General features: G+C 46.5%; 1 protein-coding gene across 11 annotated transcripts in view; it reads right to left on the bottom strand.

Annotated features, from left to right (window-relative positions):
• Positions 1-18648, bottom strand: part of PACS2 (phosphofurin acidic cluster sorting protein 2) — a 67105-nt gene that overhangs the window by 4016 nt on the left and 44441 nt on the right. For 9 of the 11 annotated variants that reach the window (XM_031595732.2, XM_031595733.2, XM_031595738.2 and 6 more), the window contains exons 17-23: positions 16872-16982; positions 14693-14801; positions 8681-8723; positions 5406-5448; positions 4418-4553; positions 1178-1404; positions 450-563 (exon numbers count right to left, since the gene is read on the bottom strand). In XM_031595732.2, the coding sequence (XP_031451592.2) occupies positions 450-563; positions 1178-1404; positions 4418-4553; positions 5406-5448; positions 8681-8723; positions 14693-14801; positions 16872-16982 (783 nt within the window). Of the gene's footprint in view, positions 1-449; positions 564-1177; positions 1405-4417; positions 4554-5405; positions 5449-8680; positions 8724-14692; positions 14802-16871; positions 16983-18648 lie in introns of those variants that run through there. The other 2 variants (XM_031595737.2, XM_031595734.2) reach the window with 2 other exon arrangements.

Genomic DNA, 18648 nt, shown 5'->3' with positions numbered 1-18648 from the left:
CTGTTAACAGTGCTGGGAATTATTAACTGAACAGGCAAAGAGGATATTTTTGAAATTGGATACACAGCTCCCCTGACAAACACTGCTAAGTTTGCCTGCAGATGTGAGCACAGCTTACTGCCATGGTATGCCTCCGTGCCAGATCTCTGCCTGGAGGAGCAGGAACTATTGTGGCTCTCTCTCCATCACCACTTCCTGGACGTGCACAAGAAACACTGAACTACAGAAGTGGAGCCTGGCCTAGCCTTTGTCCTCACCCAGAGTCCTAGGAGAGGAAGGACTTTCCCACATCCCAGACCTATAAAGCAATACCCCATGCTGGCTCCAGGAAGACCCCATTACACTGGCTCCAGGGCATAGGGCAGCTACGAGGGCAGCTCTTTGCCTGCAGGAAAACAGCTGGCAGCTGAGGCTCACCCCAGAGCCAAGGGGATGCAAGCTGTACATACCCCGCAGCATGTTCTGCTGATGCTTCGCTGTGCAAATCAACCTGCTGATTCCTTCAATGCACTGGCTCTTTGACTCAACCTCCTTGTCTTTTGTTTTCTTGGGTAAAAACATCACTGGAAGAAAAATCAAACAAGCAAATAATTGAATTTCAGCTGCTCACAAGAGATGCACCAAGACTCACTAGTGGTGTTTTTTTTTTTTTTTTTATTTAAACGTTCATGTCTCAAAGTACTAATTGAATTTGTTTCTTACTTTCTTAGTAGGAATTTGGCAGGACCATTTAGCAGGACCATGCCAGCACCCTGCACTGCCATCTATGCACATAAAGACTTCAGGCCCAAGTGTCTCAGCCTGGGGCACGAGCTCCCTCCTATCTCACCCAGCATCCCACACAAGCAATAAGGAACACTGCTGTGGACAGTGTCCTGTGCATCTCCAGCCCTTCTACATAGTCACCCACAACTGACCTTTTTCTGTCCCCACTGTTGTTCCTTTGAGCTATGCCATCTTAGCTGTTCAGCTGTGAGCGTGGACACAACTCTTTACAGCACAAAGAACCACCACCCTTTCAAACTAACACCTCATTGAGCCACTTCCTACCCACAGACAGACTAGGATCTGGGGACTGACTGTAACACAGGACTGACAAGTCAGCCCCGGGGCTGCAGAACAAGGAGAGCAGCACTGCGTTCTTGGCCTTTGGCAACAGTCAGCATGTCTACCTTACCTTTCTTGTTCTTCTCCTTTGTCACGACGGTCATGGACATGGTTGGAGTGGTGGCGATCTCCCCGCTGGCAGGTAACCTGCTGACCTGGAGGGACCGGAAAGTGCATTTCAGTGTGTTTTTGGTAGTGGAAGGGTCCTTCTTCTCCGGGTCTCTCTTTCTGTCCATGGGTGGAGCTGCAATCCAGTAATCCACCTGCAGGCCCATCAGCTCAGCACCAAGGCCCTGGCTAGAAAACAAGAGAAGAAGCTCATTTCTGCACGATGCTCAGCGGAGTTCTCTCACTGTCTGGTCAAGAGCGGCAGCCACTGAAAAACATAGCTGGGGAGAAATGCTTGGCTCTTTGTGAAATCAGGCAGCAACATTTCTTGGTGAGATCCATGAGTCACAAACACACCAGAAGTCATCACTGAGTGATGCAGCCCGGGTCACATTACAGGGTGGTAGCAGCTCAGCAGCACAGCGCTGCAACAAGCCCGAATGAGCTGACCTTCTGCTCAGCCATGGAGTTAAGCAGTGGGGAAGGGATCAGACAAACCACTTCCCGACATGGAGTGCAGTGACCCAGCTAGCAAACCTGACCCCTGAGGCGGCCCAGGGTCGCTTCCAGTCTTCAAGAGAGGATGAGAGGCTGTAAGCACTTACTGGCTACTGCCTCCCAAGCACTGATAAGTGAATGGCCTGGCCAGGCACAGCATTGCCAAAACCATCTCTGTCTGAATTACTTCCAACTCCTATGTCCCTGATCTCTTTCTGTCACCAGCTTCCTTCCTTCCTGTTCAAATGCTTCACCAGGTCACACAGCACTCCTGCTCTTTCCAGGTCCCTGTTAGGGCACGGAGCAATCTGCTTCACAGCCCTGCTGCTGGCTGGGGAATTCCTGTGCTGGGTAAATGCTTCACAAGCCCTGTGATGTTTGCTAAACAATGGCAGATTTCAGGACATGATGTGCTATTGAAAACTCCCGCGCATCATGTGGCAGCAGACGTGTCACCAAAACACACTGTCAGCCTTTCTAAAGCCTGAAAAGGGAAGATGAGCAACCTGGGAAATTCCACCACCCTCTCTGCCTGCCCCTTCCTCACACTACCCAACCCCTGTACTTCTTCCTACACAAAGATAGAGTTAATTAACATGCAAGTACTGACAAAAACTGATCTATCAGTCTGCTGACTAATTATATTTAACGGGGTCTCATTTAAGAAATGGTAATTGTTTAAAAAGAGATTAATTGGTGCTCTTGAATGAAATAAGCATTCCTCTACATCACTTGCGTAATCAGAAACTCTCACGTAAAATAAGGATAGACCACTGCTAGTCTTCTCTGAAAATCATTTCCTTTATCAGTTATTCAGCTGAAGCCAGACAGCAACAGAGTTCATCCAGGGCCACCAAAGCCAGGGTTTGGCTTCTGAGTACAGTTTCAGAATCAAGATTGTTTTAAGGATTTTTCACAGCACGTTTCTCATCTCAGTTGTAAAGCTGGTCCCAGACACAACCTTTAGTTCTATCCTTGACTAAACAAGTGGCTCAATCTTTCAAGTTTGGATCATCCTCCACCTCCTGTGCAGTCACATCCAGATCAGTGGAGATGAAATAATGTTGAACCTACACTTCCTCTTAACAGCCTGCACTCCTGGGGATACAGGTTCCCAAACCACTTCCCCATCTGAAAAGCCCACATGGATCTCCTGCAAGGGATGTCAGCTCTGCCCTCCAGAGCCTGCATAGTCCTCGCAGCACCAAGCAGCTGCAGCTGGGACTCTCTGGGCAGGGAGGGCTCTCCCAGGAGCCAACAGCAGGGATTTGGTAAGTAGGCTCCTGGGGCAGGCTGAACCCACTAACATCTTCCACTCACTGGGCATGTGCTAATCCAGGACTTCCACATTTCCAGTTCCTTTTGCTAAAAAGAAACTTTGGCCTCTGATTTCTAAAATTGGCTTGAAAGGACCCCATGGGGCTCTCAGGGATAAGTAGGAAAGGGACAGTAGGAGACACTGTTTACAGCCTCTAATTGCAGAGCACTCTCTGACTTCGTCAGTCTGACGATCACAGGGCTAAGGATGTCAGAGGGGACATCCCTGCATCATCCTCTGGTATCTATTAACAGATCTGCTATCCATGAATTTGCTTAACCCCTCTTTGAACTGCCAATCCTGCTGCTGCAGAAGTAGCAGAGGGAAATGTGGTCCCTACACACCTTCCTGCAGTGTGCAGAAACCCCTTCCTTTCTCTTTACAATGGACCTCTTGTTAATTTTATGTGTGCCAAGGTCTTGTACCACAGGTATGGTAAAATACAGTTCAGCATTCAGCAAATCCAGCACCACTACAATTCTGCAAAACGTGAGCATCTTACCTCTGTCTCCTCTTCCCCACAACTGCAGGATCCAAGCACTTCTGGCCTGTCCTTATAAGATGCTGCTCTATCCCCTTGATCATGTTACCTGTGCTTCTTTGAAAGTGCAACTTCATCAAGTGCTTCTGGAGGTGGGTACCAGAACTGCACAGCAAGAGCAAGATAGCTACACCAACACTTTGTGTTGCAATGAAAGAGTCCTCACCAGGCAATTCTTTGCTGGCAGTCTTCTGCTGGTTTCCTCCCTTTAAGTCTACACATTTCAACTAAGGCAGAACTTCACGTTGCCTACAGGTGCTATTGCCCTGCTATTCAGATATGCTCTCAGGCAGTTTGCATTTACATTTTGCCACCTTACAACTATCCCACGTCACAGAGACAAAGCCTGCTATTTCCAGTGAGTCACTCTGACTTTACAGTTTCTTGGTCCTTATAAACCTTGGTCCTGTTTTATAACAGCTGTGAGGGATTAAGCCAGCTACAGAACAGGTATCTGGGGATTAGGGTCAGTATTTTATTTAGCTACATAACTCCCCAGCAGAATTCAGTCTCAAAGGGAAATTTCTAAAAGACGGAGAACACAAACCTTCTTAAACAGGTTGCCACAGAATCACGGTTTCTACCAGGCCATCAGAAACAAAAGCTGCCCCTTCTCACTGAACGTGTCTGTCCTTGAGAAATGTTTCTATCAGGCGTAAGATCCCCTTCTACCCTCCTCAGCTACCATGGGGCCAGCAAGGACCAGAGGCGAGAGAGGTGACATATTCAAATGTTTGCTGAGAAGGAAGAAGGCAGAGCAACAGGCTTTCCTTCTGGAGCTTTCCTCCTTCCTGGATATATCATAACATAGACAAGGGGGGTGTATGAGACAAAACATGCTTTACCTTGAGGATGAGAAGCTGCCTGTGACAGACGGTGAGGAAGGTGGTGTGGGGGAGGCTTCTTTCACAGCAGGAGATACAGAAGGTGGGGTAGAAGAAAGGACACTGGAGCTTGAGGGAGCTGCATCATCAGAGTCACCTTCAGAGAGAAAGCCAAGCTGTTTGTTTGGGTTTGTCTCACAGCCCAGCATGTGCACACTGGGATAGCTCAGTATCTTTACCCACACTCATGCTGTACACATCTCTGTATTGGCTTTGTTCAGATGCAACCCAGAGATCAGCTAGCCCATCAGTTGTGACTGCTCCACACCTACAGCATAGGACTGCCTATGTCTGGGTAAGAGGCAGAGACATTCACAATGCTCTGGACTCCCCACTGGCATCTTCTCTCCCAGCATTTGTTCTAAGGTTCCCAGCTGATTTTTGATTAGGAAAAAGAATTGCTGATTAGTAGTATGTGAAGGAGGAAAAAAAGTTTACACTGAAAAATGTCACTACTCCATCAATAGGTGTAAACACGCATAAACAAGCTTTTCACTCCCACATTAAAACATTTGGACCAAAATTTGTTGGACTGTCAAACTGCTGCCTGTCTTGGAGTTCGCAGTCTTGGGCACATGTTTGAGATTGAATTTGTTAGGGAATGGAGCTTTCTCTCCAGTTGGAAGTAGGAAACCTCAGTAACCATGAATCCATATCGCATACACATACAAAAAATGGGTGTTAGCTCATATCTGAGTGGAAGTTTCCTGGATGAGGGTGTGGGAATTTCAACTAGCCTGAAGCTCCTTGACAAGTACCAAGAAAAAGGAGTTCTTGAAATACAAAGGACAGCAACTTTGAGTTAAATGCAACAGAACTGAGAGCTAACACAAGCAATTTCATCTTACAAAAACCTCAATACACAAGCAACAAACAGGTCTTTCCAGCCTGTGAAATCAGCCTCCTGCAATGTGTGTGACACCACAAACACATATGAGATGCTTGTTACCTGACGTTGCAGAAGATTGTTCCACTATTCCAACCTTCACCACCTAGAAAGGAAAGACCAAACAGGACAACTCTGAAACAGGAGTCCTATGAATTTTGGGAACTCTTCACCTCCCAAAGTCAGTCCAACCCTACAACTACCTGTGGCACTGTCCCTACAGTCAAAGCAGTGTAAAAGCACGGTAAAATGTGGAGTCTTGCAAGGGCCCGGCAGGTCCCAGCCATGCCCAGATGAGTAAAACCAGCTCATATCCCTTCTCTTACTTATCCAAAAGAAAGCACAGACCCTACAGAGCTGTTACAGACTTGCACAGCTCTGACTAGCCCAAGGTCAGCCCCAAGCCATGTCACCTATAGGGCCTACCTGTGCCTCCTGTGGGGAATAGGGAAGAGAGGACAAAGGAATACAAGCATCTTTTTTAGCACTGCTCTGATGCTAGGATTGCTTCCACCACACAAATGCAGCTGCTTCCAGGCTGCACCAGAGTTGGATTGTGTTAGGAAACCACAAAAACAACGAAGTATGGATTCTGATCGGAGTTTTCTAATCTCCAAACAAGGGAGGTATCTGGCAAATAAAACAAAGCTCCTTGCAAAGCCTGTATGCACAGATAAACCATCACATGTACAGCTCAGAACAATCCCAATCACACTGTAATACAGCCACAAATGCACACTGATACAAACAACCACCAGTCAGTACACTGCGTATCCTCAAGTCAGTAAAACATTTTAGAGTGAGAAAATCCACTAGACCTATTTTGCTTGAAAACAGAACATGATTAAGTTTGTGTAGAGCAAATCTTTAGGGAGCAAATTTATTTGCTAGAGGGACGACAAACAGGACTTAATCATTAAGCAAAACATTTTGCACAGCTCTTGAAGTGGCAGGAGCAGGCTGTACGCTCAGCACCAGACTTAGAGAGCTTTGAGGCTCTCTGGTAGATTGTTAACCCCAGTGTTGGAAAAGTCACTTGGAATGCAGCAGTGTGTGCACTGGAGTGTCTTGGGAGATGGAAGTAGGACTCTCAGTGGGGCCTGCAGCTCAGTCTGGCCAACCTTTGTTTGAAGAGGAACAAATCAGGCTCTGGAGTCAACAGCCACTTGTGCTGCATGCGTTAAATGCCAAGAGGATGTTTCAGAGACTCTAAGGAACTGGGAAAGCGAGGAGACGAGGCATTAGAGTTAGGGAAAGAACAAGGAATACAGAAAACTGCCCGCAACCACCTTGATCTGCAAGCCAGAAAGGAAATCTCTTTTGGCCTTTTCCCTTCATGTTGGCCGACTGATGCTGCTCGAGGTCAGACACATGGGAGGAAGACGAGGCTAAATGCCTTCCCTTCATTCAGGATAGGGCTTGGGACTGCTGCCCTTCCACCAAAGCCTCCATCCAGGAGGATGCAGCCAGCCTCCTTTCCCTGCAGGAAGGACGTGCATCCTGTTAACTCTCCCAGCACCTGACTGTTGGCACAATGCAGGACAATGCAGTGTCACGACCACAGCCTGTGCGTGCAGTCAGTCCTTCACAAAGCTCCCCTCTCACCTCTCAGAGCCCAGCCATGCAGCACAGCCAAAACAGCTGCATGTCTTCAGTTTTTGCAGTCCAGAAGCCAGAGTCCGAGCAACATTAGGAGTCCCAAAGCCCAACATTTCCAGCTCCCTCCCTCTTCTACCAACAGCCCCAATGTCAGGTGTACATCAGAGGCAGAAATAAGCAGCACTGACCTGACCCTCTCCACCAGTCAATGTGGAAAGTCAAGCGGTATTTTCAAGGCAAATTTGGGGGAAGTTGGCAGCATTACACACACCACAGACATTTCACTCTTTCTCTTCCACACAGTCAAATCCAGACTGGAAAAGTGTTGCTAACGTAAGGACAATGTTCGTTTAAGGAGCAATCAGACAAACCTTCTGAATCCCATTTGCTTGCACATAGCAGCATTGAACTAAATCAATGCCAAAGAAAAGCTTTGCAGAGCCTAACAGCTCAGTGAAACGGGCTCAGGAGCTTTCCAGCACTTCTGAGCCTTTCCTATTACTGGGGCAGGGAAACAGCTGTTTCACGACAGCAGTTCTTGCCCAGCAGCCACAGGACACATACAATACCACAGCAAAACTCATCAGCAGGAAGCAAACTGAGAAGATGTGCCTCTGCTTTAGCAGAAGGTATCTTTCCCTCTACAAATAGAAGTATATTGTCACCATCACAGGAGCACTGTGAAGAGATCTGCACTGCAATGAGATGAAGTGAAAGCAAGGTCAGCCTGAGTGCAGGAGTGGATCAACCCTATAAACTCCTTGGGATTTCAGAATAGCTCCAACGCATTGATGGGGATACAAAGGGGAACACACAGCAGTCAGCTTAACACAGAGTAGGTAGAACAAGGTAACCAGCGTGCAAGAAGTAGGAGCTACAGGGGAGAGGCAAGAACTGTGGAAGAGAACATGATAGCTGAAGAACAGTCAAGGGATACCCTTTGGGCCACAGGACAATGACTCAATACCTAAAACTTGAAGAAAGTTGAAGAGCATCAAAGAAGGGGAGGGAATCTATTGAAGCAAAGCACATGGTGCACAAAACACACCAACAGGAGCACAAACACACCCTGCCCAGATAGCCTGCACTTTAAAGGTAAAGTCAAGGACTAACATCCTAACTACATACTCACATGATAAACTACATTAAATAGCTACTGCCTTAGGCAAACCTAACAGTGGGATATGTGACCTGCCCAGTGGGATTGCTCTCCTTTTCCCAGGAGCGGATAGAGTATTTAGAGGGCTGGAGACCATTCATGACAAGCATACGTAGCACTGATAATAGAATACTACATTTGGCCACACTGATCATGCAGGGTAACACTCAGCATAGGAACCTGAGATTAGGTTTCCAAGAACACACCCCACACCCCTGCACATGGCCCAGCAGTAACTCTGTGCCAAACAGGTGCTTTGGTCTGAAACAAAGACAGGCCACGGGGCAGAGCATTTTGGCTGCACGCTTTCTCCTCTGTACTGAAGTAGGTAACAGCTGGCTACAGTGCTTGCTATGTGCCAGCAGGCATGCAAGCATGGAGCTGGCTGCTTGGGAAGCGAAGCACCCAGCAATTTTCTGAAAGGTCTTAGAGGTGTGCATACACACAAGGTGGTTGCATCCCACCATCAGATGCTCATGCTAATCCTCCACCTTAGAGCACACAGTGCTCCTGCTGTACCCCAGGGACCAGGGAAGCATTTTAACCCTGTGGCATGAGACATTAACTAAAATACACTCACCCCAACGAAGGGAATGAACTTCTGCGAAGACTCCTCATCAGGGCTAAAGACAAAGAGAAAGGAGTTGTTAATAGCTTACTTCCACGCTGGGCACAATACTCACTTTATACGTTGCATTCAAGCATGCAGCAGGGATGGACAGTATGCAAGCGCCAGTCCAATGTCTCCTCTCAAGGCCCCTTGCCAGCACGCTCAGATCTGCACGGGCAGGGAGGAGCACACAGCTTACAGCCCATCTCCGAGGAGGAGGTCTCCTCCTCCCTCCCGCTTCACAGAGAAACATGCTTTATGGCAGTACAGACACACGGCCTCCTGCTGCAAGGAGATGGATCTGTGCCACAACAACACCAACAACTGCGCGTTACTTACTGGGACCTGAAGCGCTCTGCACGGAAGGCCGTCACACGTCCCACCTTTGGAGCCATGTGCCATACCTTGCACATCCCAGCATCGCTAAAGCAGTTAGCCTGCCACGGGGTTACAAGCCGTGACACGTGGTTATTGGTACAGCACTGCAGGGACGCACGCGCACACACTCACACGGATGCACGTTCCCTGCCATCAGGAGCTTGCACAAGAAATGGAGTTGCACTGGGGAGATCAGGACACCAGCTTGAGAATGGCAAACAGCTAAACCAGACCCAACAGAACACACGTGGTGGCCTGGAGACACCTGAAGACAACACTACATATGTCCTGGAAGCAGGAAGAACATTACCCTTCCTGCTCTGCTCCCATCCAGGGTCCAGAGGGTGAAGACAACAGGCCAGCAAGTCAGATCTAACAGGGGCCAGAGAGAATCCACAAAGACTTGGGGAGAATCCAGGTGGGTTGGAAGGGCCCACAGAGCAACTGTTCCCCTCTTGTGCTGCAGACAGAGGCATGGGGGCTGCAGAGCACACCCATATGAACAGAGGAGCTGAAGTCCAGCAGAGAAAGTGACTGCACAGGGAAGGTACACAATGCTTCTCAGTGGCTAAGCATGGGAAACAGGAAGGCAAACACCAAGATTCCTCATGTTTCTCTTTTTGCACATCCCTCAGTGCTCAGAGCTCTGCAACACTCGGACAAAATCCTGCATCGCATTCACCCACAACGTTGCTATTGAGGGGCTTTGCTCCCTCCCTGCTCTTAATCCCAAGCACTGCATCTTCACTTTTTCCCTAAAGGACATCAAAGAAACGTCTGAACTCCTGATGGTGGGTTGGTGTCCAACCACGGATGCAAGTCCCCAGCAAATTTATCTCTTGAGAGCACAAGACTTCCAGCTCCACTTTTATCAAGGGAAGGGAGAAACCCATACTGATGCTCAGAGAAGCTCAGCTTTCTCACCCTTCTTCAGCTCCACAGGCTACAGATCAGGCAGCAGCAAGTCCTGCCCATCACACGAGGGAAGCACAGTCATAACTTGATCATCTCACAGCTACTGCGTGGCTTTGCTCCTAGCTCTTTGAAAGCAAGTCTTGCCCAACTCCAGCAGATAAGTTGTTCATGCTTCCCCAGAGAGCTCCATCTCACCAGAGAGAGTAGAGGAGCTACTGTGCAATAAATCACTTGCTTCAGCCACGACTTGACACAGCTCACAGTGAGATGCAGGCAGTCCCAAGCAATCTGACTGGGTTTCAGCTGGGCTAGTCCTGTCGCGCCCTCTGGGCAACTATGATCTTGTACATACACCTCTGAAAATGCAGCTTACCAGGAGATCTGCTCTTCATGTAGATCAAAGGAGAGCCAAGATGACTGTGCTCCTCTTCCTCACTTTCTCTTTTTCGCTCTTTCCTCTTTCTTGTCCTTTGGGATCCCAAAACATTTATCCAGAATCCTCTCACCTTAGCCAGTATCTCTTCTACTCCTCCTACCACATGCATGGATACCCACCTTTAATGCAAAGCCAGACCTGACCTTGGTTTGTAATATTTTGAACTGTGGTTTTGGATACTTCATCTATATTTCTTAGGAATAATAAATCCTAAACCCATGCAGAGAGGCTAGAAAGAAAATCATCTTTATCTGTAATGGGTGGTTGTCAAATTACTGGTTTTGATTGGGTATAATCCTTCCACCTGCAATCAATTGTTCCTATCCAGGAACAGATTAGCATGTTCCCTCCCCACCAAAAGAAATTAATTCAGATTGAACAAAGATACATAGGCAGATTTAGATGCTTTAAGGCTCTTAGAAGTGAGAAGGTACATCACCAGGAGTCAGCCCCCTGAAAAAGGAAGAAATAATCTCTCTCACTTCTAGGACAAAATACACCTCAAAGCACGCTATTATCACAGTAAAAGGAACTGAATAATCACTAAGAACAGTTATGCCAGTTGTTAGGCTTTTCTTAAGATTTTTGTTTACAAGTTCCACCAAGTCTCCAGAGCTGAAACGAAGCCAAGGGACAAAAGGACTCCAGATTCCAATGACATTGTATGAGTGACCTCTCTGCTTCCCCATAAAACTCTCCTACAGTGCTCTTGGTGCTCCCACAGCAGACTGGCTGTATGTAGCAGGATTTCCATTGTGTTCCTTGAGCCTTGATTCCTTCCTCTTCCACACCGCTCCATCAGGCAAGGGGTGCAGGTAAAGATTTCCACTGCACGAGGAGGTTCAGGCAGCAACCAGCTAGGTGGGACCAAGTCCATCTTCACAACCTGTGTTCACGCTCAGCAGCTGCTGCAGGGTGCAGTTTAGAAGCAGCACTCAGAGAAAGGATCTGGACTCTGTGCCTGGCCACCACCCCGCAGGAGCCAGAGAAGTGCAACTGGCAGAATATAGCACTCTCTCTGCCTCCTATTGCCCAGGAGCCACACAGGCTCACTCTAACACAAGGCACTTTCTTGCACTCCAAAGAGCAAAAGCTGTGCAAGTTCTCTTAAAACATGAGCTAAGAGCTTTTAGTGAATGACTCAGCCCTTTCCCTACCAGCGAGCAACACTCAATTTCCAATAGCCAGGCTGCTTCCCAGGTTCATGCAATGGCTATCCAGAAGCCACGTGGCATGAGCTGTGCTGGATGCTGAATTGCAGTGGCTGACACCAGCCCAGGTGTACCAAACTGATCAGCAATCCAACTGTGCTGGGAGTGAGTGGCTGCTGACAGATCTCTAACACTGTGGGGTTTCTTTCAAGAAAGCAGTGCAGAGAGATAACAACACTGATGATGCACCCCTAGTGGGAGGCCCACCTCTGCCAGCAGGGTCTCAGCTCCCAAACATGTCCTGGACTGCAGTGTTTCTTGACAATTCAGTACCCTTTAGTTCTCCCAACGTGCAGAGAAAGTACCAGTCACCCACTGTAATGCAGCTGAGTTGAAATGGCAAGGATTTTCTTCCTGAACACCTTTCCCCATTCCCAGCCCTCTCCAGGTCAGGTCAGCAGATGCTCCAAAAGAATAGGACAAAGCTTTTGCACCATTCGCAGTCCACCACAGGCAGTACATGCGCCAACTTCTCAGCATGACAAACAGAACAAGGAGATGGGAAGGACAGTGGAGGTCAGTCAGATAGGGACAGCTGGCAATAAAGTTACAAAGCAGCTCATCACATACAGCTATGTCCTAAGGACTGGCTGGCTGGCTTGGATTTCCTTGAATCTTGGGCTTGTTTAACAGAGCAAATGCTAGGATACTGGGAAATTTGCCTTGCAATGAATTTGTAGGTAGTGCTGTTGCCTATACACTGAGCGTTGCCTTGGAAGCTGGCCTTGGAGAAGCCATTCATCTCTGGCCTTGAGGGAGATAGAGTTGCAATAACTTTATGAACAGAAGTCAAAATAAGCCACGTCCAATATTAGTATGGTTTAAAGCAAGGGGTTCTTGTGGGCAGCTCATGGAGCACAATTCCCACCACTAGCATCCATTCTATCTCCTCTTAGGCTCAGGGAAGACCCATGTGCCTGTGATAGCCTGCTAGTATGCAAGTAGTCCTCAACTTTCTGATTACGGGGAGAAAAGTCATTGGTCTCCACTCAGACATTGCACAGCTGAGCCTCAAGTGGCTCAACTCCAAAACCAGGGGTCCGAAACATGCCCTGAGCCACTGAGCATCACCTAGAGCACTCTGGTTCGAGCAGGTGGGAAATGGAACGTCTGCTCAGTCCCAATCCTTCTAGAGCTACACTACATCCTCTGACACTGCAACCAAACAGTGAGGATTGACTAGGAAGTAGGGAAGAAAGACACCTACTGCTCAAAGCTACTTCCTCCATAGCTCCTTCATTCCTTTCAGCCTACGCCCTGGCAACCCATACGTGTGGCCCAAAGGCAGAGCAGTTCTTTTAGTAGAGCATTCTGCCAGCAAGTGCCATAGTTTCAAAGCAGCGAGCAGAATATAACCTTAAGCACATATTGAGCATCCCAGACTTGCACGAACTGTTAAACAAGGCACAAAAGACCAGCTCAAGGGTGGAAAGGAGACAGGAGATGGGAGAGGGAACCTAAAAGGAACTGATACCTTAGAGTAAAATCAAAATGAAAGCTCTTTTTCCTTTTCAGAAAGCAACCAAAGAAAGAGATAAATATGTTATTATACTTACAACAAAGCGATGCATTCATTTAGATAGTGCTCTTTTTTCATAACACTCTCCCTAAGAGCTGCAGTTCTAAAAAAAGCCACGAGGAGACAACTGCCCATTGCTCCACAGGACAGTCTGTTCCTCTGGCTCATCCTTCAGTTTACTCATGTGCTGCTTAGCTGAAAGTGGAAGTTGTTTCAAAGCGGAAAGAGACACTGAAAGACTATGGGCTACGCCACAAGTCTGACTTGGTCTCAGTGCTCTCTTCCAAGCAAGCTCCTGCAGGGTTTGAATTCACAACATCATATGAACCTCTCAATAGCGTCAGGCATTGTACACACGTTCTAAAATCTAAATAGATCAGACCAGCTTGGTAAAGAGGTCACATGCACCACTGTTGAAAGTGAGTGTTGCTAAAGTAGATTTCAGGTGTTTTTTCAACAATATGACCTTTTTGAGCACATTAGACACTGAAATTGATGAAATGCGCATTAAATACAGAAGTGAATCTGTAATTGAATGGACAAAGCAGTGAAGAATAGTGCAAAATCCAGCCAGTTAAGGGTGCAGAGAAAACAAAACAGCTACCAAGAAGGGTTAACGTTGCACTAAACTCTGTGTTTAACTAAGGTAAGTCTTCACACCAAAAACAACAAAAAGCTAAGAGCTTTGAGCACCCTCTGGCTCTCCAAACTTCACTTCTATCAGCACAGAATTAAAGATGATCATGAACACATGAAGAGAACATAGTCTTTAACAATCGTATGGAACATTTTTGTTTAGAAAAGCATTATGAAAGAGCTAAACTTTATTGAAGCTTGTCTGCAAAGTAAAAGTAAAGGACAAAATTCCAAACAGCAGTGAACATTTCCAAGACGAGAAGAAAAATGTAACCATCCACACTTTTAATTCTTCCCTGTTCTAAGGCAAACAATGCACCAGTGATAGCAATCAGATATAATATAGGAGGTGTTGCTGTTAATTAAAACCATCCATGCCCCACAGGAGATTCCTCAGCATAAATGGAGAAAGATGACTTGATGTAAGTGTTTGCCCTGCTCTGAAAAGTTATTGTGATTTGTATGAATTCAAATTTATTATTCTCCACTGGGCATCAGAAATAATGCATTTCTCCCTCAGTGAAAAATCACTCTTCTTCGTGGATAATGGCTGTATGAGGGTGTACATACTTCTAAATCTTTTTAGACCCCAATCCTCCCTCGGACAGGCTGCTTATCCCGTCAAAGAATTTGAAATAAAATCTGGTATGGAATGCCACAGCCCACAGCCTTACTTCCCTAACTCCCAGGTCTCCAAAGAAATCACTGCACGAAGTAACCACACTGTGGCAGACTCGCTGTTATCTATGACTGCAAGCAGGGTAAGATCAGGCTCACAAGATGTCTGTAGTTCTGAGTGATTTTAAAACTGCGAGTACACAAGAGAAGAAAAGCTCTCCACCTCCATTGTGATGACCATTCTGGAAAGCCAGCATTATGTAACATACCTTTTCTGCTTGTACGTAAGCATCGCTTCCGCAATGGGCAACTGGTGTGCACAGTTTGCCCCTGCTATGTACTGCGTTATTCGGGAGACAACATCAAGCGTTTCTGTAACTGCAACAGAGAGGAGAAAATCAATAAAGTGACTTCTCAGACCATCACTACCCTCCGTTTGCTCAGCCAAGCACTTGATGACATCCAGCTATCTGCAATCAAACTGCATCTTCCAAAGGAAGCTGTGCAGCCCACTCCAGAGCACTGTAATGCCATCTAAAAAAAAAAAAGGAAACATCCTTCAAGAGTACCAAAATGTAAACATAAGGAAGGTACACTACATATACAGGCATCTGGGCACAGTATTAGTTATCAAAGTATCATGTTACACTTGTTAAAACAGCTTTCCTTTGAAAATGTGTGCCTGCTCAGCCAACTTTAGACATTTCTACATATCTTGACTGTGTGTATCTGCCACAGAAAGTGCCTGGCATCCCAGAGCCCCCGGGTACCTGCTGTGCTCACACCAGCATTTAAGTTTCCTGATTTCCCTGTGAGCTCAACAAAGACATGTTGGGATCATTGGAAAGACCAAGAGCCATGCAAGGACAGGAAGAGCACGAAGACCACTTCTGTAGCAGCGAGTGTGCCGGACATCTGTGAGAATGTGCTTGATTCCAGTCAACAGGAAGGCATTTCCAAATACCTTCCCCATCGTTTCGCTCCAGGAAGAGTGTCTCAATTGTGAAATCAAGCAAAAGCAAGCTACCTTCACTCAACACTTGTGTATTTTAATGGGTATTTTTACCCAGAGTGTTTTTTTGTTGTTGTTGTTGTTTTTTTAAATTATTTGAACAGGGAACCATGAAGAACTATCATTGTTGGCTAGATCTTGCCATGCCATCACAGAGTTTCTGAGTAGTTTTCACTGTACAGATGAAAATGGAGAATCTACAAGGCCTAGATGGCAAGAAAAGTGATGCTGTATTTTCCTCATAGCATGCAAGCAAGTAAATAACAGCTGCAGCATATAATCCACAGAGAATTTACACAGCTATTGAGCTGGATCTCTGTAATTAATGATACAACCCTAAAAGCCAGACACAACAGTCAAATTTGTATTGGCACTTGTCTCTATTTTCAAGACATTAGAAGAAACCTGTTCTGGACATTCCTTCCACGAGTTTAGAATCAACAAAAAACAATGGCTGTGTGCACGTGAAGGTCTCTAGTCCAGCCTTCTGCTCCAGGTAGGGCTAACTTCACCTCTAGAACAGTCTGCCCAGGGCCTTGTCCAGCCAAGTTCCACCTGGGAAAAGCTCCAAATAACCACTTGTAAAGATGTTCCCTTTCCCATCTCACGTTGGAGGACTTCCATGAACATCCCTGCTTCCTAGGGAGCCTCCGACACCCTCTGCAATTCCAACAGGAACACTGCAAGCTTCCACTCCTGCAAGTGCTCCAAAAGCCCTAAAGCATCTTCCTGCTCATGAAATTCCTGTGGAGGATACGGCTCCATAGCATCACTCCTCAGTGATCAGATCTCAAGCCTTCAAACAGCCCTAAATGAAAGATACAAATCTTCCTCACTCATTTCATTCGGTTCTTGAAGGAACAGATGGAAAAACTGTGAGCATTCATATTTGTGCAAATAAATACTATTGCAAACAGTAAGGTTTTATCCTGCCCTAGAACAGATTCGGACCAGAGCAGGAAATTGTTGATCTGACCTAGGGCAGCTCTCACATGTAATAACACTGGTGAGGAACAAATGAGAAAGATCCTGCCAGCGAATTTCAGATGTGCCAGCATTGTCCTCCCATGCACCAAACAGAAGTCAGCCTTCACAAAGTTTACAGTTTTTCAAATGTTTTAGGCTGGACAGTTTCTGAGGAGCCACAGGAAGCACAGAACTTAGTAGTGAGGATCCCCACATCAAAGAACAAAGCTGAGAGCTATGTAAAAACAGCATAACTCAGGCACCGAGTGTCTTGGAGCCAACAGCTGTTTGCAAAACAGCAAGTGGAGGACACGCAAGGGTCAGCATCTGAAAAGGGAATGTAGTAGAGGAAGGGAAAAAGAGGAACAAAAACATTTTTCTGCTTCCTCTGGTATTTACTTGACCTTTGCTAAAATTACTCATTCAAGCCTTTTATCCCACACAGGCTAGACACAGACACATGGTCTTACCAGTGGTCTGTGCTTCAAGTTTGTTGAACAGATCTCTCCAGGCTACATCTTGGAAGAAGTTGTTGTATCTATAATCTACAGACCCCAGATACTTGGCCACTGGATGAGAGCCTAAGAAAGAAAGGAAAATGTGACAGTTGTTCTCCCCAGCAGTGAATACAGGTGTGGCTTTTTGTCTGTATGGAACTGAGTTCCTAAATTAAACTACACTAGACACTCCAGAAATAAATTGCCTCAATTATAACAACATAATTTAGCTCAGCTTATCTCTACAAGAGCATGCAAATAGACTTCCTAGCAGAGAGACTGCTTCAGCACTGCTGATAGCTTCCAATGACACCTCCCCTTCCCCCGCCAAGTTAAACTTTAAAAGACCAAGGCAAACAGGACTGGGAAACTGCTGAGGAAATAAATGATTTGGGAGACACAGACCCTACAACTCTCCATCTCAGCTGCTCAGCTCTGCAAGCAGCTCTCCCAGCAGGCCTTCTTCCCCACAGCTGCACTGTGGGCACTACAGATGGAGGAGACAGACTCTTTCCTCCAAATGCCATTCGTGCATCATTGCTGTTTTGCAATACAGAAAAGGGGAAAAATCACTTGCAACTGGAAACCACCCAGGGAGTCTTGCTTAATTGGTGGAGAAACAAAATGACCACTAACTCAATAAGAAAATTGTAATTGAAGACAAAAGGATTATAAACCCTCATCAGTATTAGCATGTGCATTATGTCTCTGCTTGTCCTAAGCATCATGTTCCTCTAGGAGCATGGATAGGGCCTACTGTCCCTAAGCATATGTCCAGCCCTGGATGGAGGCCTGCCTGCAAAGTGCACTGAGAGCAGGAGAGGAGAGGCATCAAAACTATCACCTCTGCCCTGCCAGAGGCCAAAATACTTGTCACTTTCCTTTTTAGGTGCCACGTGTCCCCAGATCAGACAACTGTTCTTGAAACTACTGCTCCAGCCGATCAGCATAGGCGGGAAGGTGTTCCAGACCTGAACATTTCAGGCTTTGCTGTTTCCATACCCCAGTGTGTCTTGTATATTTACAGTCAGACATGAACAGGTCCCAGAGCCTCTCCTAATCAGCTTGTTTTCACCTTTCCTGTACACTGAATTCTCAGATGAAGTCACACTTTCAGAGACCACAGCGGCTGCAGCTTCAGCTGGTCATCAGCACCTCACAGCTCCTCCCAAAAAAACCTTGCTTAAATATGCTCAGCATCTACCACTAAAGCTCAAGGCAGGGAAACCCCATTGATGCTCATCCTCCAAACTAGCCCTTATTTTCAGACTTCCATAACCAGTTCCAGCAGGTTTCTAAGCTCCCTTCAGCATTATTAGAAACTGAGCTGTAAGTTCTTTTCTGGATAAGGGCTGCTTGGAGACTTTTATGTCTTCTATAGTGGAGTTTTAAAGAGTAAATGTGGAACAGCTCTGTCTCATGCACTGGAGAGGTGACAGCTTTCCCATGTGTTGGGCAAACACATCACACGTGGCAGATGCAGCTGGAAACAAGAACCAAAAAAAGATCTCTCAAAAAGTTCTATCCAATGGAGCTAAATAAAGTGCTAAAAAACCAAACACATGCAGACACAATAACCCTCAGCTTTTTCCCCTTTCTCTTTTTTACTCCTTTTCATCTGTTTCTTCACCAGTTCCAACATTAAAAGTGTCTTTCGGCCACAGAATCAGAAGCACAAAAGCAGGACTGAATCTCCTAGTACAGATGTTTATTGACAATAAGTATTTCTCGGTGTTAAACCACTACAGGC

Source organism: Phasianus colchicus, chromosome 9 (assembly GCF_987193195.1).
Source record: "Phasianus colchicus chromosome 9, bPhaCol1.hap1.1, whole genome shotgun sequence".
Taxonomy (NCBI): domain Eukaryota; kingdom Metazoa; phylum Chordata; class Aves; order Galliformes; family Phasianidae; genus Phasianus; species Phasianus colchicus.
This window is presented reverse-complemented; position numbering and strand designations above follow the sequence as displayed.